The sequence below is a fragment of the Coturnix japonica genome, chromosome 30 (genome assembly GCF_054131305.1).
Source record: "Coturnix japonica strain WE chromosome 30, WE-NBRP24, whole genome shotgun sequence".
NCBI lineage: Eukaryota > Metazoa > Chordata > Aves > Galliformes > Phasianidae > Coturnix > Coturnix japonica.
This window is the reverse complement of record NC_140692.1, coordinates 400,891-423,418: the sequence shown is the minus strand read 5'-3', so window position 1 is coordinate 423,418 and position 22,528 is coordinate 400,891. Positions and strand designations below refer to the sequence as shown.

At 41.2% G+C, this 22,528-nt stretch overlaps 2 protein-coding genes and 1 long non-coding RNA gene across 4 annotated transcripts in view; 1 reads left to right on the top strand and 2 right to left on the bottom strand.

Moving 5' to 3' along the window:
* The window catches only part of LOC146755730 (obscurin-like), a 177,855-nt gene that overhangs the window by 72,817 nt on the left and 82,510 nt on the right, over positions 1-22,528 (bottom strand). The gene's annotated exons all lie outside the window — the stretch shown is intronic.
* Positions 343-3,326, top strand: LOC146755736 (kinesin-like protein KIF20B). The gene is made up of 5 exons (XM_085525265.1): positions 343-461; positions 861-921; positions 1,157-1,282; positions 1,548-1,687; positions 2,884-3,326. The coding sequence occupies exons 1-5, from the start codon at positions 348-350 to the stop codon at positions 3,235-3,237; spliced, it is 795 nt and encodes a 264-aa protein (XP_085381391.1). The 5' UTR covers positions 343-347; the 3' UTR covers positions 3,238-3,326.
* LOC146755735 (uncharacterized) lies at positions 17,995-21,277 on the bottom strand. Of its 2 annotated transcripts, XR_014937904.1 has the most exons (5): positions 21,057-21,277; positions 20,295-20,394; positions 20,015-20,111; positions 19,437-19,509; positions 17,995-18,761 (listed from the first exon to the last, which is right to left on the bottom strand). It is a non-coding gene; the product is annotated as an uncharacterized LOC146755735 (long non-coding RNA). The 2 variants fall into 2 exon arrangements; XR_014937905.1 differs by lacking the exon at positions 20,295-20,394 and having other exon boundaries at positions 21,057-21,266.

The window sequence follows — 22,528 nt, the reverse complement described above, 5'->3', positions numbered from 1 at the left end:
AAATAGACTAATTTCCAGAGGCTCTTTAATATAAGCATGTATATTTTTTTCTTCAATTTCAGCTTCAGTCATGTTAATAGTTAAAATTTAATTATTAAACAAGTAGATATTTTAAAACCCATTTTGCAGGATCTTAGTCTGAAAGTTTATTGGGTGTGCTTGGGGTGGAAAATTGAAGCTTAAAAATGAATTCATGTCTTCCTTGGTAACCTTGAACTTGCTGTCGTTTTCCTACTCAGCACTTGTTTGTGAATTCCTCTTTATTTAACAAAGAAGTATTTGGCCAGGTTGGATTACAGAAGTCTTTTAATGAACCGTGAGCTGTGCTTACATTACAGGTGTCCACGATGCGTTCTGTGGAGGAATCCCTCAGGAACAAGATGGAAGAACTTGAAAGGATTAATAACCAGTTTAAGGATGAGCTGGATTATAAAGACTTCTATATCCAACAAATTAAGCAGGTATTTTACTTGCTCTTAATTTTTATTAAATGAATGATGCAGGTTTTCCAAGCAACAGGAAAAAGGTCAAAAAAAAAAAAAAAGATTGGAGCAAAATGAAAGTGGCCAACTGAAATTAGTGGTAGACCATGAAAGATATTCAAATAATTAGTCACTACAGAGCACTGGCAGATTGCTTTAAATACAATAATCTGCATAGCAAATACATATGTAATACATGCATGTAACCTGATCTTGTTGAGTGACATCACGATATGTTAATTGAAATGTCTTACCATAAATTCTTTTTATCAGCTTGAGTCCTTATTTATGCTTTATGAAAAGCTTATTAATTCTAGGCTGTCTTAAAGATTCTGCTTGTTTTTACTGTGTATGCTTTTCTTTCAACATGAAATATAGGAGCTGGTGGAAACTGAGAGGATGGAAGATATCTCCAAAGACTATGACCAACTATGTGATGGTCAGCCATTATTTGTGTGTGTGTGTGTGGAATATCCGTGTAAATGCTGTCACATTCCTAATGACTTTGAGTCTTCTGTGTTTCGATTTTAAAACATATCTGCATGTATTTGTATGTAAATATTTCAATGGAGATGCTCTATTTCTTTTAAAAGAGCTTTTGGTCATGGGAGAATCTTGATTTGAGAATAATGGGAGCTAGTAGGGAGTTCATCTGTAAATTTTCAAACCTTCAGATCTGTGTGCAAGGGATAGAACAATTGAAGTTATGCGGATGGCATTAGAAGAACAAAAGGTAACGCAGCTTGAACAAGATGAAATGCTTCAAGCTCAGTTAGAAGAGAACCAAAAATTAGCTTCAGGTAATCTTTCCAGGGAAAGGGAGCAGGGATGCAAAAGGGGTTTAGACGTACTGTGATAGCCACTTCCATTTTCATGTAACTGTTACTTAGGCATTAACGTTCCATAGTAAACAACAACTCTCTTGTAGTTAAAGCCTTCTGTTATTTCTTTATGTCTGTAGCAGATAAAACCGAAGCTGCTTTAGTAAAAAGTCATTGGTGTGGTATTTCAAATATATATATATGAAATGATATGCTATCTAACCTCATTTTGTGTATTGAGTAGAGCTGATTGCATGGAAACACAAATACAGTGAACTGGAATACCAGAGCAATGGTGACTGGCAGCAAAAGAACAACAAAAGTGATGAGGCAAATTTGAATGAAAACAGTACAGAATTAATAAAGCTGCAAAAAGAGCTGGAGGTAACTTAACTTCAAAGTTGTAACTTGATAAAGTAAACTGTTATATTGATTACAGAATCTTCCTGTAAAAGCTGCAGTGCAACATGCAATAGGGACCAGGTGCAGCTTTTTTGTGGTACGTTAAGAATGGCATCACTGATGCCCCCATAGTATAGGAAGTGTAGCCTTCCCTACATTATGCTGCCATGAGCAGTGCTTCTTTTGCTGGCCTCTGAACAGTTAGTTGTCTTATCCCATCTGATGTTATTTTTTGTTGTTGTTGTTTGTTTGTTTTTTTAAATAAAAGTAATGGGCTGGCAGTGGGAGTTTTCTAAGTGAGTATACAATAGGTTACATCCACTCTGTTAGTGGAATGGTTCTGAGCTTCTTTCCTCCTTCACCTTGAGTAAGCTTATTCATGATATTTTTTTTAATGCGCAGAGCCAATTCCCTTTTTCAAGAAGAGGGGAAAGTTGAGCATTCATTGCTTCATTCTATACCACGTCAATGTGCTATAAGCAGAGTATACTTATACAATTGTTGTTTGCAAGAAAGGAATACTAACTCAAAGCAAATTGTAACTTACGGTGTATTTGTCAAAACTGTTTTCTGTTAGTTGCTTGGGCAACTAATATAAGCTATCGAAATCATCATCTAACTTTATCACCAGGAAGCCTTTTTTGTTGGGCTGCGGGTCTACTAATTTTCCTTGGTTAAAAGACTTTTATTTTTTCCAAGCAGTTTCTCAGGTGCTCTGTCCTATATATGAGAATGTCTGCCAGTAGGTTTGATAGGAAAGGAGACTACTTCTACAGTGTAAACTATGTTGCTTTTCTTTGTCTTTCAACCCTAATGGAGCTGCAAGTTTTTCTACAACTGCTGCAAGGCAGCGTAAAGTGTTAGAAGTTTTTAAGTTAAAAGAGTTTTTCTTATACTGACTTTTGGTGTAAGTTCTGTAAAGCTTGTGTGAACATTTATAAAGAAAAAGAGATGTTTTATGGAGGCTCTGCAGTCTGAATAAGAAATACTGGAAATGATTATTTTTTAATGGAAAAGAACTAATGATTATCCAATACCTGCCTTTGGGAATATTCTGTAGTAAAAACTGCTAATGTTTCTGTTATCTTGCAGAAACAAGTCTATTTAATGATGACCTGGCTTTTAAGACTTTTATTCCTTAATGACTCACTATTTCATTTTTGGTTTCTTTGAAATAGGAAAGTGAGACTAAGTATCAAACTGATAGAAAAAAGTGGCTGGAGGAGAAAGAAGAGCTCCTAAATCAGATAAAAGAAGCTGAGAATCTTCGCAAGAAAGAAATGAAACAATTTGCTGAGGACCGACAACATTATGGAAAGCAACAAGCAGAAATCGTAAGTGATGAGGTCCTGGCAGAGTTGTCTGGTGCCTGTAGTTTGGAGACAACTACATACCAAGTATTAACAGTAAGGGTGCATAAGAGCAGCTTGTCCAAGTCCCCTTGCTTTCTTATGTGGCAAAGCCCATATGAGAACTGCTTGATTTGGAAAAGGAAGGAATGGGGGGGCCACAAAAAGAAAGATCTTTCATAAGTGCATAATGAAATGTCACGTATGTGGGACATCAATAAGAAAATTACAGTTGAAAAATAGATCACTATTTAATGAGGCTAAGAAAGTATTTTGTACAATAGCTTTTGTTTGTTCTCTTTTCTGCAAAGCAGAAGGCCTTTAAGCCTTTATAAGGAAGAAAAGGCAATTGAGTTTCTAAAGAAACCCCACAAACTTCTCTCCAGATACTGAATAAAAATACTTGGTCGAACGGCCACAGTTTTGCTCCTTTATCACTTTCCAAATAGTGACCGATAACAAAGTCACTTGAGTTACTTGAGCTGTTTGCTGGGCTCTTGTCATGTAACTTCTTAAACATGTGAATCTGTACATTCTGCAAAGCTTTTTTTACATCTGGAAGTAGTTAGTCCCGACTTTCTGGACCTGCAAGCAGCATAGAAGGATGTGAGGAGCTTAGTATTATTATCACTTTGTGACTTTATTTTCCTAAAGCTCATTAGTAATCATTAAATGAGCAAATTGAAGTGGAGGTTCTAAAACAATACTAATATTTTTTCACAAGGAGAGTAATGTAGGTTGTCTAATAGAAGCATGGTTTTGCTTCTGTAGGTTTGTAGTGCAACTAGTTCTAGAGCTCCTGTGGATCTTGAAGAGATCATACATTTACTAAGACTGTAAAACGGTGCTAACTACCGAAGTGTTAGAACAGTTCAGTGTGTAGTAGGTGATGTTCACTGTTCATCTGTTCTTCTTTTAGGAAAGACTTGTTGCCCAGCTGGAGGAAAAGGACCCTAATCTTCAAAAGTGGCGTGAGGAGAGAGATCAGTTAGTAGAAGCTTTGGAAGAACAGCTCAAAACTTTGGCTTCTAATGCCATACAAAAAGAGACAGAAATAGCAGAACTGAGACAATCTGCCTTAAAGGATTCAAGCAAGGTCAGCTCTCCTTTCCTCCTACCTGATTAGCTACCCATAAATTCTGTAAAACTCCTGTACCTGCTCTTTGTATTCTGGGTGTGGTTCTGTTCTTGAACACTGTCGTATTGACATCATGTGCAACTAACCAAAAAAAGCACCAGCTTTTATTTTTGTTCTTCAGAAACAGAATTTCTGTTAATTACTAAAATTTCAATTTTTTCAGTAGTTCAGATAAGCAGATGTCAGTTTGATGCTTATGATCCTACAATCAGACTGGACATCTGTAGCTTTTTCTGATAATTCTCAGCATTTCTGGATCCCAAGATAGGCTCAATACTCAGACAGTAGTTCTGTCTCAGGTTTCTTACTTTCTTTGCTTTCTCTGAGGTAGTATCTACAATGGCATGAAAAGACAGAAGGGGACGTGGAGAGAGATTAAGGGAAGCATCAAAAAGCAGAGGGGGGATGATCTCTGGAAGTTGCATTTCTTATTTCAACATCCAGCTTTTAATCAGGATAGCCAATCTAAGCCGTAGCATAGAATTTCAGAAGCTAAACAGAAGACTAAATGAGTTGTGCTCTTTTGAGAATGTTTGGATTCACTTTCTCTGAGAAGAAAGATGTTCTCATAGCAAAACTTCCCCTACAACTGCCGACTTTCTCACAGTACCGAGGATTTGGGAACAAATAAAAGCTCGGGTTATTATATCTTAAGGGAGATGAAGGCTGAAGCACATAAGTAAAATAGAAGAATCAAAATATATTGTATTACAACTTCCCAGGCAATTCTGTGACTACTGCACTTGTAACAGTGACCGTACAAATCCGTGAAATGTTACTGTTCTTGAATAGTTAAGTGTTCTAGCCTGCAATTCTAAAACTGATGCTACTAAGTAATTGCAATACTGCTTGTGTGTGTTAATTCCTTTTGCCAATCCCACAACTCAGCAGTTTTTACTGTTTATTAGGATAATGCAACTGTGATAGAAGAGTTAAGAAAAGAACTGGCTGACAAAGATGACTTTATAAAGGAATTAAAACAACACATTAACCACAGTAGCCCTCAGTGTTTGCCAGAAATACCTTTACTTGAAGAAAGACAAAGTAGAAGGAATGACTCTGTAAATGAAAAGGTATGATTATATTTATAGAAAGTCAGTACTTAACATCTTGTTAACCCCTTTTTGTTCTTCTGTTTTCCTAGGAGATACTGGAGCTGGAATCATTTTTCTTAGCATACTGTCCTTTAACTACATATTCAGTGACGAGTACTTGTTGGTTCTTTTTGTCTTCCACTCAAACATGAGCTCTCATCTTCTCAAAACTATTTTATTTACTAGAACACCGTCTCTCTGTGTACATTATGGAACTTTTCCATGCAGTTTTCCATGTATTCGTATGTGGATGCTGAAGATTAGGCAGAGGTTTAGCCTTTGGTGTTCTAACATAGCAGCTGTGAGCGTGCAGAGTATGGGGGGAATGGATGACAAAACGACCAGCGTTACAGATTTTGTCCCTAAATAATGTCTCGCTTTCTCTCTTTTGGAGGCAGAATACTGCCTGAGACTGTTAGTGAGACCCAGTAGGGTGTATCTGAAGATCACACAATGAATAGATGTTACTACCTTCCCACACTTGTGCTGTGTTTCAGCTTACGTGTTCATGTGGCGTCTGAGCTTGAGGTTTTACACTGTAACTTTAGAAAACTCGAGATATTTTGGAGGTCTAATGCATAGCCTAATCTTTACTCCTTTTAAATATTTACAGCCTAGGAAACAACAAAGCAAAACTAAAACTGGAGAAAGTATTCCATTAAGATGCAAAGCTGAAGACAATTATTTGTCACGTCGATGTACTAGGAGCCTCACTTCATTAAATGAATCTGAGGTTAGTATGAAACTTCAGATCTGAAAATGTTGCGATTGTATTGCTTTTGATAAGGAATGAGTAGGAAAAGATCTCATGTTCTCTAAACAATTCCCAAGTTTTAATTTATTTATCCCTTTCAAGGTGATCAGATCACCTGTTTTTATAGCCTTTGATAGGAATAAAAGCTGTTGAAACAATTGTGTGATGAATTTTTGTCAGGTGCTGTTGAAAACTCTCCTCATGTTAATGCTTATGAAGTGGCTCATGATTAGATAAGTTACTTGGAAAAAATTCATGGAGCCACTGAAAAGGGCACAGCAAATTGAACTTATTTTCTTCCTCTGCAGGATTTCTGGATATTGTTTTGTTAGCAGATGATGTTAATCATTCCTATATAAGTTTTTAATTGCTAACTTTCATAAAATGGCAGTTACATATATTTTAAAAACAAAGTATTTATTAACCAACTTGATTCTTGGAAATACAGTGGGTGGTGATACTCCATTCAGATTCTTAGCAGAGCCTGATAAAGTGGCTCTGACTACTTTTTGTCTTTCTACAATCTTTGGTAACTTTTTGAGAGGAAGAAGACTCCCCTCAGGGGGTCGGAACAGTGTAAGTAGTAAAAGCTGCTAGTCTGTGTTTGGGACACTGGAGTTTGCTAGTTACTAGCAGCAGTAGAAGCAGCCATCTACCATTTTCTGATGTCCCCAGCAGCCTGTCTTCCATGTGTTCAACCAGCATCTGAACTCATTTTTGATATGCTAGCTGAATTCCTGCCATAGAGAAGGAGGAGTCCAGGTGATCTCAGTTCTGACTTTGTTGTTCCTGTTGAGAAAAACAGGATTGAGTGGATTGTGGACAGTAAGTGCTGCTGGGGAAATGCATACTGACATTTCCCTGTCACTTAGCTGTGCATTTGCTGCCATTTGACCATGAGCAGGTACATGATAGCCTTCAGCTTAAGTATGGTGTCATTGCTTGAATGTCTGTATTATCTCTAGGGAAAAGATAGCAATGGAGTTCTTTAATGACTTGTACTGGGCTTGCACCTTGCCAGCTGGACCTTACTTATGTAAATAACATCTCTAGTGTAGAAGAGGAAGGGCAAATTCCCTAAGATTAAGCTGGAAGTTAATCGAACACTTGAATCAAATGCTCCTGTTCCTGCCCAGTTCTGACGCAGCAGAGTTGAGATGAAGAAAATCGTGCCAGTTCTACCACCATTCTCTATTAAAAAAAAAGTGTAGTTGTATGTGCCCTTGAGAAAAAATGACTTGTAAAGTATCAGGCTCAGTTTAACATGGAGAACTTTTTTTGTGATCATAGATTGGAAATGATTTTAAATGTAACAAGTTCTAGGAAAGAAGGGTAAAACTCTGCTGTAACTGAAATAGACTCCTTCTGTTACAAGTGTTCTTACAGGAGGAAAATCGAATGCTTACATATCCTTTTCCAGATGCTTTATAGCTTTTTAATCTCATGGCTACCTTAACACTTGCACTTAAAATTCTTCTGTGCTATCAGGAGCATTTGGAAACTGTCCTCGACTCTTCTGGAGTGTCCGCAGGAAATGGCAAAACTAGTCAGTTCCCAAAACTGGAGCTGGAATTCCCACTGACACCTCTGCAACCTGATAAGATGGAGATAAAGCAGCACGGCAGCATGATACCTTTAGGAGTGAAAATGCCTAAGGCAAAAAAGAAAAGAAGTGATGACATGGATGAGGTATGACCTAGACCCAACAGAAAACAAAATATCTGATGCCTTTTTACCATTCTCATTTAAGCATTAAAAAAATGCTATTTCTACCTCAGTAAAGTAGTTGAAGAATTTAATCAATGAACTGCTTTAATGAACAAAACTAATAGCCAAGCTCAGTGATAATGGTTTAAGAGAAGGGAATTCCTCTTAACTCCATTGTGTATTTTCTTTGAAACCTGTAGACATAAATCAGCTTTTTAGACATCATGAGATGTCTAATACTGATATCTTAATGTCCTGTTTTTATAATTGAATGCTTATTTATTATTTGATTTACAGTGGAATAGTTACCACTAGCAAATACTTCCCTACTATTAGCAAAAGTGTTTAAAGTGTTCACTTTTGTGACATCAATTGTTCTTTCCAAATGAATCATGGCTGAAACTTGTCTTATTTTCCCAGGATTTTGTGAAAAGTGAGAACACGAAAAATACAAAATCTGTCATGGCTTTTAATTCACCCTCTGCAAGTGACGAGAAAATGGTTGGTTTTTGTTCTAGTTTTGAAGCTAGCTTGGGACTTCCTGTAATTGTGTGGTCACACGAAAGAAGCAGTGTCTTATCCTTATGTGTATACCTGAATGGGAATCTTACATGCTTATGAGCTCTTCCTATTAAATTCCATAAGCTAACCAAAGGGCAAGTCAGTCTGTCCCAAGAGCATGTAATGGCTGTACTGTGTAATGATTTGGAGGGAAGGATATTGCACACTGAATAGTTGGGAAGAGAAGCTTTAGTGTATTATCGTGTGCTTTTGTAAGTGAAGCCCTTGTATTAAACTAAGGTTCATATCATTAATATGCATGGCAGTTATTAAAAACAGATGTTCACATGTGATAGCAGTATCCTTGGCATGGTCAGAGTATGAGTAGTAGATTTTTCCCATCTGTTGTCTTCTGTTTTGTATGTTTGTTTATTTTATGTAATTAGAACAGCTTATGTAAGAAACAACTCCACAGCTTGGGAGCTACTTTTAAAGAAACTACTGCCTTATTAAGAAACTTTAAGAAACGTATGCCTTGAAATAGCTGAGATTTTGACAACTCCCTAAAGGGTATAAAATTGTCTACATTACTTGCCGTTGTGGTATCATCAGCATAATGAACAGAGGTGTCAGTAGTAAAGCTCAAAATGTCAACTTAAAATAACGTTGAACTAAAATGAAGTTTAAACAATGCTCTTGTTTCACATGTTCACATCTCTGTTGAACAGAAATCCGGAAAAGACTACTTCCTGAGAAAGCGAGTACATGCTTCAAGACTGACTAAAAAGAAGGATGAAACACTGCAAAAAGTTGGAGATTTTATTCAAAGCTCTCCTTCTATTATGCACTCTAGAGGTTGGTGTAGAATAAGTTTTATTCCATGTTTTCTAGACATTGTAGAATGGCTTGTTTCTGCTGTAGGCTATTAATGTATGTGTTCTTAGAGAACTTGTCTGCCATGTTAAGTTGTCCTTTGATTTATGAAGTAAATGCATTTATTCGTCTCTTCAGAGATTCATTATTACATTTGTGAAAACCTACAAGTATACAGAGAAAGTTGGTTCTGTCTTGTGCTTCTGTCAGCACGAAAGTTAGGCCTGTTGTTTAACTCCTGCTGAAGTTTCTGACTTCCAACGACTTCTGAGCCATGATTGTCTTTCATACTCCATTTTAATGCGTGCTTTATGCTGCCGTACCTGAACCTATAAACAGTTTCAGCTATAGAAGCAATAAAGAACCTCGATGAACAAATACAGTTTCTGAGTATTTTCACTTAAATTTTACGTGTCATTTATAAACCAAGTTTGTTACGAAGCTTTTTTTGCATTCAGTGTTTTAAAGACTCACAAAAGCAGTAAGTTGATTGGTTTATCAAAACAAATTTTTTCTAGCCAAGAAGCTGATGTCAGCAGTAAGTTCTCCTAAATCAAATGAACCTGAAAGTCTCGAAGAAGGAGAGACCAAGCCAAAACGATCCAAAAGGAAGCTGTATTCAGCTGTCGTTTCTGGCCCTCTAGATATACCTGCTTCTTCGGTAAGCGATTATACTGTAGTTTTGGCTTAAAATAAACTACTAAGGAGTCCAAACAGACTGGAGGTTTCATCTATTTGCAGGGGGACGTTGAAAGTACTGAGGTATTTCTTTATTCTACCAAGTCATTCTTGTTGGTCTTCCTGCTGTTCTGTTTTAGTTTGTCCTCAAAGATCTCTGTGTTTGGCTGGCTTACAGTTTACTAAGTAGGTGATGTAGCAATCACGGAGATGTCTTCTAATTTGGAATCATAGATAATTTCAGTGTGTCGGAGTGGGATTATTCTACTACACGCTTTTCTAGAGCACATCTTAGACAGCTTTTTAGGTATGCTTAAACTATGATCTCCTGTCTAAGCCAACTTGCAAAGGATCTGATGTGCCAGTTTCATGACTCTGTCGGCAGCTATTGTGCTAAGAACATTCTTGCTCTGTTGGAACTGCATCTTTTAATTATATTAGAGTCCTTTTTCTGTTCAGCATAGTGATCATTTGCCCATACTGTAATATCCCTCTGAATTTTTTGATGATTTGACGAATGATGGGGCAGAAACCAAAATGTTATATTTTTTTTGTTAGAGGGTGAAGAAGATGAGAATTTCTTTTCTCACTGTAGTTCTGAGAACATGGAACTGAACCGAGAACTGAAATTCTGGTCAAGTCATAGCTACAGGGATTGAGGCTAAAAATGTTTTCTGAACGCTTCATGTTTCACAAAACAAGTATTATAATACTCTTTTGAAAACAAGTATTTCAAAATGAAAGCTGCCTTCAGGCTTTCCTCAGATGTGTGTGCTTTTTTAAGATAAACAGGATTTTGTACATTCTCCATATTTGTTCCTTGTGATTAAGCTGCATTAAAATGATCTCGGTATCCCATAGTTTTCTGAATAAAATATAATAAGCAAATGCCATTCTGAAATCCATTTAGGGGAAGAAATATGTTTGCGTGGGTCAAGAAGAGCTTGTCAGTCTTGTGCGAAAAGATGAGTAACTTTTGAAATGTTTTCTTCAGGAATCTGAGGAACAAAAGAAGGAAAGTGATCATCTGATCATCAAGCGACGGCTGAGATCCAGAACAGCTAAAAAACCTTGAAGAAGCATGTTTGTTCCCCTTTCTCAGGACATACTTTTATCGTATTATTAAAACTGGTTGTTAATAAACAGTAACAGTTACTCCGTTGTGTTCTTAAATTTGTATATAGGTGTACAGTGTCTCTCTGACAGTTTCAAACTGACTCCTTTGAGGCTGAAATAAATACAAGCTTTCTTAAACTGGGTTTGGATTTTATTGTGGTTAAGGATTTATTTATTTTTGTCTTGCCTCCCCTGTATAGGAACAGTATCTCTAGGACTGATTGCTATTTACCCATTGTGCAGTAATAACTGTACTTGTTCAGGATGGCCTGGCTTGCTTTTTTCACGTGACTGGTGTACTTAGCAGAAATCCGGGGAAGAGAAGAGCATGAATACACATTTGTGTATTAAATCAAATGTATTGAATATACATTTGTGTATACTTAATTTTTGGATCTTTTTAAAGAATTGTCTTTGGAGAGAAGATGGTGCCAATTCCTCTGTGTGGAAGAAAGATGCTTTCCCTCACTTGTGTGAATTCAGCTTTAAATTAATAAACTTAGAAAAATAAGCCAAATACATTTGGGGGGAATTCTAATATCCATGAATGTTAATCTACTGTTTGAAGTGTTCCAGTCTGGAGTAAACATTTCAGAGTATATTCTAACCATCCCCCAACCCTTCTGTTTGTGTTTTGGAAAGAGATGAAATTACTTTCGCAATGACCTGTATTTGATATGCAAGAAATAAGGTAATCCCAATGAGTTTATTTGCTCTGATTTCTTGCTCAGGCAGCTTTCTCTATTTTGTTGAATTACTGCCAACCATACAAATACTGTTGGTTTATTTTTCTCTTTTACTTGGACTACTGGATTGTTTTGAATGTTCATTTTTGGTCTGTTTCATTCCCATCATGCATCTTTTGTAGGTGTCCAACCTTTTGGCTTGCCTGGGCCATGCTGAGTGAAGCACAACTGTCTTGGACTGCATAAAAAATATATTTTATAGATAATTAACAAAAATTTTATTTTTATTAAATATTTCCTCTTTTTATTAAAACATAAAAAGAGGAACATGCATGGTTCAGTTCCATAGATCCTGAATTGTAAGATCAAATTCTCATTCCAAGTTGCTTCTCTAGTTTTCAGACTTTAGACGAATTGTAGCCTTATATTCTTCTGTATTACATCCTTTCTGGAGTAAAGTAGTATCTTCCACCTAACTTTCAAATGGCAAATCAAGCCTGACTATCAAATTATGCAGCTCTTCCATTGCTCCCTGATCCAACAGCATCATCAGTGTCTGCTGCATTTTTATATTACTGAATGAGAATTAATCCTTCTCATCAGCTCATGCTTGACACTGCCATCTTCTTTCTAACCTCTTCATTCAAATACTACATAGAATAATCTGACCATCTCTCAAACTTGGCTTTCTTTCCTAAGTAGAAATAAATGCATTTGTCAGGAGATTTTGTTTAAGGTTTTCATAGGCAGTTTTAGACTTTGAGGTCTTTCATCCTTCTGGCCAGATGTTCTGTTTTCTCCTACGTGTGGTTTAGTTATCAGCCTAGACCGACCTTTTTCAGGACTAGAGTTGACTTCTTTCATGGCTGGAGTAGAGCGCATCACTGATGACACTTAGGTGATAGGTGAGTGTTTCTGCATTTTAAACAAGTGTCATTGCTCTATTATCTGGTGCTCTGTGTTGGAAGCTTGAAGCTAGCACATCTTGCTCTGGCATTTTCTGTGTGTCCTTTTCCAGTTGGCAAGCTCTGACTGCTAGAACCCAAGATGCTAAAGCAATATTTAGACTCAAACGCATTTAATGAAAGGAGGCGATCTGTGTGTGTGCGCTTTCTCCAGTGAGACTGGCACTGTTCCCTCGTGTCTTTACCAGATAACTAGACTTTATTTCCCATGGCTGAAATATGATCTGTCATCTGCCCTGAAGGAAACAAGCTTTATAGCTTAGGATTCCTTGTTAGTCCAGGTGAAGAGAGCTTTGCCTTCAGTGCCCTGCCTGGATTTTGGTCTTGGTGTAAAGGCTCTGACCGTAACATTCTGACTGCTGTTTTGAGGCTTACCTTTTGTCTCGCACGTGATAAGGATGAAAATTTAGCAGAAATACCTTTTCAATGGTTCAATACATGCTGGTGATTCTGTGATATCTTTTTCTGGTGTGAATAATTGTTGTTTAGTGTTGTTTTTTGTCCTGCTGTTAAAATGGAGGTGTTTTTTCTCTACAAAGCCTGATTTAGGCACTTAAGCTTATAACAACCTCTGTGGTAACAGGCTGTGTGTGGATTAACACTCATCCAGAAACACATGCAGAGGAAGCAGGGATGGTGCTGCTCAGGTCTTACTAAATGTAGGCTCAGCCTGATATAGATGCATTCCAGCGGAGATACCCAGCACTTACGTACTTTTGCTTTCACATAAATGCCCGAAATGAGCTGGGCATCAGCACGTTGTTAGAAAGCTCCCTGACTGTTTCCCAATTGATTCTTGTAGGACTTGGAGGGCTTTGAGTCTAAGACCTGGGAGATGGTGAAGAAACCCAAGGCAAGTGCTGCTCAGGTGAGCAAGAAAGCCAAGGAAAGCAAAAAGAAGCGATAAGGGCTTGAGCAGGAAGGCACAAAGGACAGCAAAATCGCCTGGAATGCTTCCTCAGAAGTACACCAAAGGCAATGGACTGCGTGGTCTGTTTTTCAGGCATGGCTGTGCTTTCCCTTTCGTGGACTGCGGATTGGAACTAAGGTAGCTGGAAGGGAAGGGCTTCCAATGAATTAGCAGCAAAGAGGACTTCACCTATTTGGGACTTGATATATGGCAAGAGCTGAAGACACTGCATTCCTTTAGGGTCTGTCTCTTCAGGGCCAGGGACGGTCTAGTGTTAGCCTGAAATATGGCTAGAAGGGTCTGGAGAGAGGTGGTGTCGTAGCCACAGAGTCTCTGTAAGGCATCTGGAGCTTCCTGATGCCAGCTCACTGCTTTGTTTGATCACAAATGAGTCAACGGGAGGAGAACCTGATGTGTTAGGTGCCCCAGAGCTTACAGTGGCTTTGAAGAAAAGGGTTCTGTGGTGGGGCTGCAAGTCTGCCATCCTTTTGCATACACAGACTGCCATCCTCAATTGACAAATGCATTGTGAGCCCAGGTCCAGCAGCAGTGCTGTGCTGTGTCTGTTCTCTACCAGAAGACTAGCAGCACATTTGCTGGAACCATCAGTGTGAGAAGGACCGCGTTTGCTTCTCTCCCTTGCTGTTGGTGGATGAGTCAGGTGGGCAGCATGAGGAGAACAGAACAAAGCATGTGAGACAAAAGCACTCCGAAGTTGCTTGGAGATCTCAGGACAAAGAAACATGACAAAAATATCTCACACCAATTACATATATTCTTTGTTTCAAATTAAAACAAAAGTAACTTTTTAAAAGTCATGCTGCCTCTTTCTGTTTACTATGAAAGCTTCTTGAGCTCTGTAGAAACACAGGGACATCCATGGCCTGTTCACGACAGTGACGCGTTTAGGGGAGGCCTTTCAGCTCCTTCGATCTGTGTGAGGGTGGTTGGCTCAAACTTTCAGGCATGCGTGTGTCCGTGCTTGACTTGGAAGCAGCAAAATGTCTGCCAGAACACCTCCACCTTCCTGGAAAGAGGAAACGGTGCAATGTCTTAATTAATTTGCCTCTCATGAGGGATGTTGGCTCCAAGAGCCCCCATGGAGGTAGCAAAATAAAGGCAGTGTTTGTTAATAGGATCGGGGGATTAGATGGGGATTCAGTCGATTGATAATGGGGATTTCTGTAGGCCCCATGGCAAGTGTAGCTGTAGCAGGGAGCTGCCTGGCAGCCACTTGGACTGCAGGAGGAGCGGTGAGCTGGGTGAGCTCTGGCTGGTGTTACTTGGTTCCCTCCCCAGAAGAGGAAAGGAAGGAAAGACTGTGCACTAAGTCCTCAAATTCCCAGGCATCTATCTCAAGCAGTTTTTCTCTTCCATTTTTGACTGTTCAAGCAGGTCTCCCTCTCTGACCACATGCTGGCCCACTCACAATGCATCCTTGTGCTCCTCCAGTGCAAGCTGCATGATCCCTTGAGGCAGGCTCATAAGCAGCTCGTGACCCGAGTTCCAGTTCACATAGTTCAATTAAATCCCTATTAATCCTGCTTAGACCTAATTGACTTTCATTCTCATACATGTGCTTCTCTCTGCTTTAGAGATGCTCTCTGCTGATGTTCCCCACTGGCAGCAGCGGAAGAGCCAAGGCTGTCTGTGAAAAGAACCAATACTTCCTTCTTGCTGCTCTGGAAGTTTTGAAGCCAAGATTCTTTCCCAGCCTGGTGTAAAAAATATGAAAAGAGCCCTTTGGTGCCTGGGTGCCAGGGAGGGTCAAGGCTCCGTGTGGTGATACTTAAGGAGAAAGCAATGAGGCTGTAGGAGGGGAGGAGGTGGTCGCTGCCTCTGTTCATGGAGGTAGTTCTTCCAGGAAGGTGTGCTGTTGCTCACTGCGTGTTCCTGCAGGGATCAAGATGACTGTATTGATTTTGTTTGCTTCTGAATCTCATGAAGCATTGGACTGACTGCAGCGAGGAAGTGGGATGATGAATGGAGAGTGCTGGCGTTTGGATCCTGGCTGCTTGTTTGGTGATGAGGTTGGCTGCCAGGTTTGGTGCTCTGAAAGGATCTGACCCTCCTCATCCTCAGACCAGAAGGGATGATTTGGCTGGGGCTGTCCCACAAGAGATACGGAAGCAAACCAGTGTCGGCTTTGGTGTGTCTGAAACTGCTGCTGACTGCAGGGCAAAGGTCCTGCTCTCCTCCAGTACCTGTAGCTTGTGGCTTTGAGCAGTTCTTCTAAGTTTATGGAGTGGTTTTGTGGCTTTTGTTAAGTGGATCAGAGCAGTCGCTGGTCAAAACGTCCCTTGTTTGGGCTGGCAATTACAGGGTGATGATCCTGTTGGTTTCACATCTCTTCCTTTAAATTCAGCTGCTTTTCCCATCTTTCATTCTTGGTCTTCCCAACTTCACCGCCCACCCCGGTCTGTCACCACACATCAGTGCTGTGCAGTCACCACCTCTGGTGATGTTCACTTCCTTCCCCTCAGCTTGTGGGGTTTCACTTGGAGCCCGAAGGCCCTTGTGTGGATCTGGAGCTTTCTGTACCCTGTGTGAACAGCAGCTGGCTGCAGCCAAAGGCCCTCAGACTGCAGCTGAAGCAGAGCCCAGTTGATTCCTGCACAGCCTGGGTCCAACCCACCTGCCAAACACAGAACCATGCTGCTGTGTGAGAGCCTCCAGGCCGGAGAGAAGGATCCCAGCATTAGTCCCCCTGCTTGGCAAACCTAAACCAGCCCTAAGCTCATAACCATGGGTTCCTGATGCTGGCCATGCTAATTGCTTGCTGTCACATCCACACTCTTTGCAAGTCTGCCAAGCTCAGTGATTGTAAAATGATAGAATTCCTGAGCTGGAGGGTCCCTGCGAGGACCACTGAGTCCAGCTCCTGGCTGCACGCTTCAATGGCTCCAGGTGGGGATGCCAAAAAGCTGCTTGAGTTCCTGAGAAGATCAGAGCAAAGGCTCTGCTGCATCTGTCTGTGACTCAAACACCACCATTGTGTTATTCATAGAAATAATTCCTACAAATATAGTTGGAATTTGCAGCGAGCAAAGCGCAGCTCACCTCAGGAACAGAATCAAAGGCTGGCACAGTCTGGAACACACACCTCTGCCTGTTTTGCTGTTGCCTGGGCAGATTGCAGCTTGATGACATCCAACAGCAAAGCAGTTCTCCTTCCGCAGGTATCTTCTGAACTCACAAGCACCTCTGCACTGCAGAGCAGCCCTGTGTTTAACAAGGCTGTCCATCATTCACACTGGTTTCAGATCTGACATTCCTCTCCTAGCACCCAGGACCAATGCTTAGTCACTTCCCCGTGAGGAGGAATGACTTAGCATTAGGTAGTAGATGAGAAAAGGATTCTTTCCTATGTTGCTCCCTTATAAGCTCAATAACCACATGCTGCATGTGGGTAACAAGAGCCAAACAGGAGCCGTTCCATCCCAGACTACACCTGCAGTTGTCTCCACAAGGTCCGTCTGAAGAGTCTCACAGCTGAAGGTCCTGGGACTGCTCTTCCTCTCTCCAAACACACGGTAGCTGAGGAAAGCTCCCTATTAGCTGAAGAGACCAATTTCAGGACCTTCACTGACTGGAGGAGCCACTGTGGGACACAGGTGTCCCTTCCCACTCACCCTCTCTCCACAGCCGACCATGGTGCAGCTCTTGAAAAGATGACGGAGCTGTCTAAATCAAACCCTAGCACTGACTACATAAACAAATACATGGACTAGCTGCATGAAGAGCAAGCAGCAGACATTGCAACAGCAGGTCAAATGCAACCTCAAAGATTTACTAACGAAGAGTCAAAATGCTACATTTCCATGGGAAGCCTAAAACGGATCAGCTCAGGTGTGACAGTGGCTCCCACGGCGGTTCTGCTCCACACATTGCTGGTGCACTTGCTAAGACACCTCATCTTTGTCTCTGGACACTGGGAAAAGGGGAAAACATTTTGCTACTGGTATGTCATTCTTGGGAATGGGAAAGAAAGTGAGTGTGGGACTTGGGTCACATCACTGCAGCCTATGGAGAGCCCTTGGGGTGTGTGGCTGCCCTGCAGCACCGCACTGCCGCTCCACTGCTCCAACAACACCTACAGCAGCTGTGCACATAAAGATGGCAGACTACAGGGAGTGCCATGCGGGTGCTGCAGGGCTTCATCCCCTAAGCCCGCAGTATCAGCAGTGCCCAGCTGGCTTTGCTGCACAGCCTTATCACCTGAGAGTCTGCAGACTTGGGGGAAAAGCTCAGCAGCTGCGCAGCTGCCGAGGTTCCGTGTCATGCCCCGGCCTGCACACAGCCCGGCTCTCCCTGCTCTGCTCTCCCAGTGTTTCCTGCAGCCCCTGTGCTGTGACCAACACAAGCGGGGCTTGGGCCCAATGCCCGCTCACATCCCCAGCAGGCAGAAATAGCACACGACAGAAACCCAGCCTACCTGCAACCCCCAGCAGCAGTTCAATCCTTCATTTCTACACTTGTGCTTCGTAACACCAAACCAATAACGACAGGACGAGCATCTCTTTGAGTCATTTTATAGAAGTATTTGACTTACAGAGATATTGTTACAGTTTCCTGAGTATTGGAAATTACAATACAAGGAAATTTCCACAATTAACTTCATACAGTATTTTACCATCCAGTGCTGCTGATCCCTGTTCATGTCCTTGTTCAATAGAGCAATACACAAACAGTGATGCTGGAAGAAAATGAAGACACCACAAGAATCAGGGGCTGGAGATACCAACAGAACCAAGAGCTGAATTCACAGACAGAGCACAGCATGTCAGAATGATGCAAACAAGACAATTTTAACAGGCTTTTCTTTTTCAAGATTTTTTTTCTTTTTCTGGAATAGAAACACATTAAAATATCAGCTCCCGCTGCTTGATCAGATGAAGACATGACGCATTTACTGTGCAGCTTCATATAGGAACACCTGAGCTACCTGGAGCAATAAGGCTTTGTTAATTCGTCCATCAGCAGCTCTGCATCTCATTCAGTTTTTCATGTCATTTTCATAAGGCAAACAACGAAACAGAAGTTACTTTCATGTTTGAGAATTGGGATTAGTTGGCAGCTACATACGAGTATGTATTTGTTATGCAGTATGAATTCACACAGATCAGGTTGCTCAAGCAGTGCTGGGAGCAGTAAAGTCATTCATCTCAGCTGGAAGTCCAATATTACCTGGGGTAGCAGATGCTGTGGGGTTATCAGTTGCAAATAACAGCTTTTCCTTCAGCTGCTCATAATTCTTATAGGCTGGAAGGTCCAAGCGATTGAAACTGAAAACAAAGAGAAACCTTAAGTATTGAACAACAGTTTAAACCACCAAATATCCATTAGGAACACAGGCATATGAACTGTCCTGTTCAGAAGGAAAACTGCATTTGTACCCTCTAAAACACCTGTATCTTGACATGCACTTGTCTATGAAAGTGAGAGTTAAAGCAGAACAAGCACCTGAGCAGTGATAACTTTCCATAACTGGCAATGTATTTAGTAACAAGTCTCACCTAATCTCTCTTCTGTATCTGAAACTTAAAATCTGAGCATCTTCACAAAGCACCAGCGTAACTGAGAAACTGAGCTGAAGCTACATTTTCTCCAGCCAAGAGGGAGCATGAGCGTGGCTATTTATTTTCATTGCCAAGATCGAGCGTGGTGATAATGAAAGATCAATCCCAAACTCTTTAAAAAAAGGGCAACCTTAAGTACTAAAAGTAGCTTTACGTTTTTAGTGATGTGCAGATCCATGGCATTTACAATGGAATCAGCTCCACAACAAAACTGCTTTTCAGAAGTTCAACTATTACTCAGCAGAGCTTACTGCCATAGCCCAGTGCTTTGCTTTCACACAGTCTCAGACACTTCCATATCACACCCACTTCCTAAAATCTCAAAGTAGATTTCCATCCATAAGAACAGAACCACAGCAGAGTTTGATCCTTCGTACTTACCAGGTGTGACTTCCAGGTAACCAGTTTTCCTTTCCAACTTTCTCAATGCAAAATTTTTGGGGTCTGTTGCTCCCTGTACAAAAATCAAACAATGAATTCTTAGGTCTAACTGCCCGTGTATACCAGTAGGTAATACATGAACACAGTGCGTGAAAACAAGACTATAACTACTTGCAGAGCACAAAGACATTTGTCTCTCACTACATCCCTCTGAAGAAATCCACGTAGTGAAATGCATCAATATGAAGCGGTTTTCAAAGAAACTCAACCACTGAATCACATCGTTGGTTTGGTACTGGAAGGAATCTCTGGAGTTTACCTAGTCCTGCCACTCTGATCAACCAAGGATACCCAGAGCAGGCTGCCCTGCCAGGACCACGTCGAAACCATGGATCAAGTCACTGATGCAAGGCGTGTTCACATTCCATCCATCCCTTTTTCTATCGTAGCTCTACCAATATGCAAGACTCAGATTCCATATAAATTCATTAAAAAATACCCTTAAACACACAGCTTGGTCCTTATTAAGAAAAAAGGAAATAACATGAGCATAAAATGCATTAAAGAGGGCTCGTTACCCGTGAGGTCAGCAAATCCTCCTACTGGTAATCTGCACGTTCCAGTAACAAACTGTAGAAATCTCATTCTCTTCTCATTATCTATTTATTTCCCAAACTGAAAAATAATTAACATTGATGTCAAGTTTAATATTGAAATGTTCACTTCCCCATCCCCCATGGGACAGCTGGATTAGCAGTTATCATTTACATTTACATGCTACTTATCTGTTGAGTAATTCTGACTATTGCTCATTAAGCTGTTGCTGCGTTCTTGTGTGGAAAAAAGAAGTCTACAAACCTGCCAGAACCACAATATCTGTCTGCAGGTTCTGCTATCATGCCGGTAGATGGTATTGCCAGTCATTCAGATCAATTTCTTGAATTCCACACAGGAGCACCTTTAGGGAAGAAAAATTTCATAAACATGGAAACTACAAGCTACTACTTTGCTTCTACAGCAAGACTATTGCACTGAAATACTACTGTACTTCAAAGCACCCGCAATCACAGTACGCTTGGTTTTAATATTAAACTCTGAAACTTCCACAGCAAATAATAACATCCGTGGCAACAAAGAAGATACACCAGTCATGAAAACGAATGCATTTAGACATATAAACCATACTTTCTCATTGCCTAACCGTACCATTCTGTGCTAGAAATACGATGTTCTGCTGCAGAGTATAATTTGGAGAGACCAAAAGCAGCTAAAACCTGCTCCACTCTGTAATTTGACCATCCGCTGATATTTGTTTCTTATCTCCCTTGCTTTCCAGTCACTCACTCTTTAGACACACGCAAATCACATTGTCAAGGACTACAAAAACACTGTCAGCCAAAAAATTTATGCTGGCAGAATCTTAACATTAGAAATGTGTCTAAATTGGTTGCAAAGAAGAAAGTGAAGAACAACACAGTAACCAAATACTACCTGATACATAAGGCTTCTCTCACACATCCTGAAAGCAGAACCACCAGCCTTAATGAACTCTGCTCTTCAGACTCTGACTGAAATTCAAGTATTACATGTAGCAGCCTGGATCTGACAATAGTCTTTTACCTCCAGCTCCTTAGCATCAAAGGACCGCAGATACTGCTGGGGCAGAATTTCATTGAAGCCTTCAAAAGAAGCTTGTGTCTGTTCCTCAGCGCCTCAGGAAAGTCTCCATTCTGCTACCAGCCTGGAAAAGACACAGAAGGATCATTTAAAACGGGCTACGCTAACCCAAGTTCATCTTTGTTAGTTTGTTTTGAAATGAACCGTAAGCTGTGTTAAGAAAAATGCTGGAAAGTGCTGGGGATAGAGCACTGTGTAACTGTATTCTAATTGTATTCCCAACCTTCACCCTGCACAAACAATTTTAAGTTAAAACCCTATGTTTCCAACCACTCAACTATGGAAAGCATTTTAGGCTCCAATAGCAGGCAGCATCTACTCACTGTTGATATTAATGAGAGCACAGGAGTCCCTTGCTACCCGGAGGAAGAAAAAAATGCAGAGCTATATTCATCTAATATGTTCCATACTTGTTTCTGTTAATCAGGAAACTTTGCTCTGTGGTAGAAACTCCACTCTCCATTAAGAAAAGGGAGAAAAGAAGGCAGGAGACGCAAAGAACCTGAACCCAGGGAGAAGCAGATATTATGCTGAATTCAAGCCTAACCTGTCAGGAGAACTGGAATCCAAAGGAGAGATGAAACTCTGGGGAACGCAACACAGGACACAGAGTGTGACAAAAGAACATTGCTTAAGCTGGAATACGAGCTCTCCCTGGCTTCCTCAAAACCAGAAGAGAATGGTCTTCTGCAGGTACTCCCTCCTCTCTATCCCAATGAGTATTTTGCACAACTGCCAATGCCAATACGTTCCTTCTGCAAATGTCGCTGTTTCTGTGAAACCTTTCCAGATGACTCATGACAAAAGCAATTTCTACTCCCGCATCCCTCAAAACCTTCCCACAAAGAAGCCTTCACAGATCAGATGGTAAGAAAGAGGGAATTCTACGGCCACATCAATAAAGCGTGCAAAAAAGCAACCAACACAACCACGCCAAACCGCAGCCCGGACTCGTCCCGCTCACTGCAATCCAGACCCACTCCATCCGTACAAACTTTCATCCACGCCCACTGCCCCAGCCCAACACGGCACCGAGGTGTGCGGATCCATCGGCACCAATTCCAGCGGGGAGTCCTCATTCACAGCCCCGGAACAACAACGCACACCAACAAGGCCGGGGCCAGCTCAGGCTCTGCCTCCAGGCTTTTGGGGCCGGCTGGGTGACTCCGCAGCACAGCGAGACCGTGGAGCCGCCCGGGAGCCGCCTCTGGGTGCCGGCAGCGCCGCGAGCTCCTCCCCCGACAGCCCCTCCGTGCCCCCGCACCGAGGCCCGACCCCGTTCGCAGCACAGAGCCCGCTCCTCCCGACCCCGCTCATGGCCGCCATGCCGCCATGGCCCGGAAGTGCTCTCCGCCGCCTGCAGGAAGCACTTCCTGTCACTGGCACTGGCACTGTCACGTGGCTCAGGCCGGGCT

Excerpts from the sequence above, each read along its gene's own strand:
- LOC146755736 (XM_085525265.1), top strand. The coding sequence starts at position 348 with ATGCGTTCTGTGGAGGAATCCCTCAGGAACAAGATGGAAGAACTTGAA. Across the intron at positions 922-1,156 it reads CTATGACCAACTATGTGATG|ATCTGTGTGCAAGGGATAGA; the intron begins GTCAGCCATTAT and ends TCAAACCTTCAG. Across the intron at positions 1,283-1,547 it reads GAACCAAAAATTAGCTTCAG|AGCTGATTGCATGGAAACAC; the intron begins GTAATCTTTCCA and ends TGTATTGAGTAG.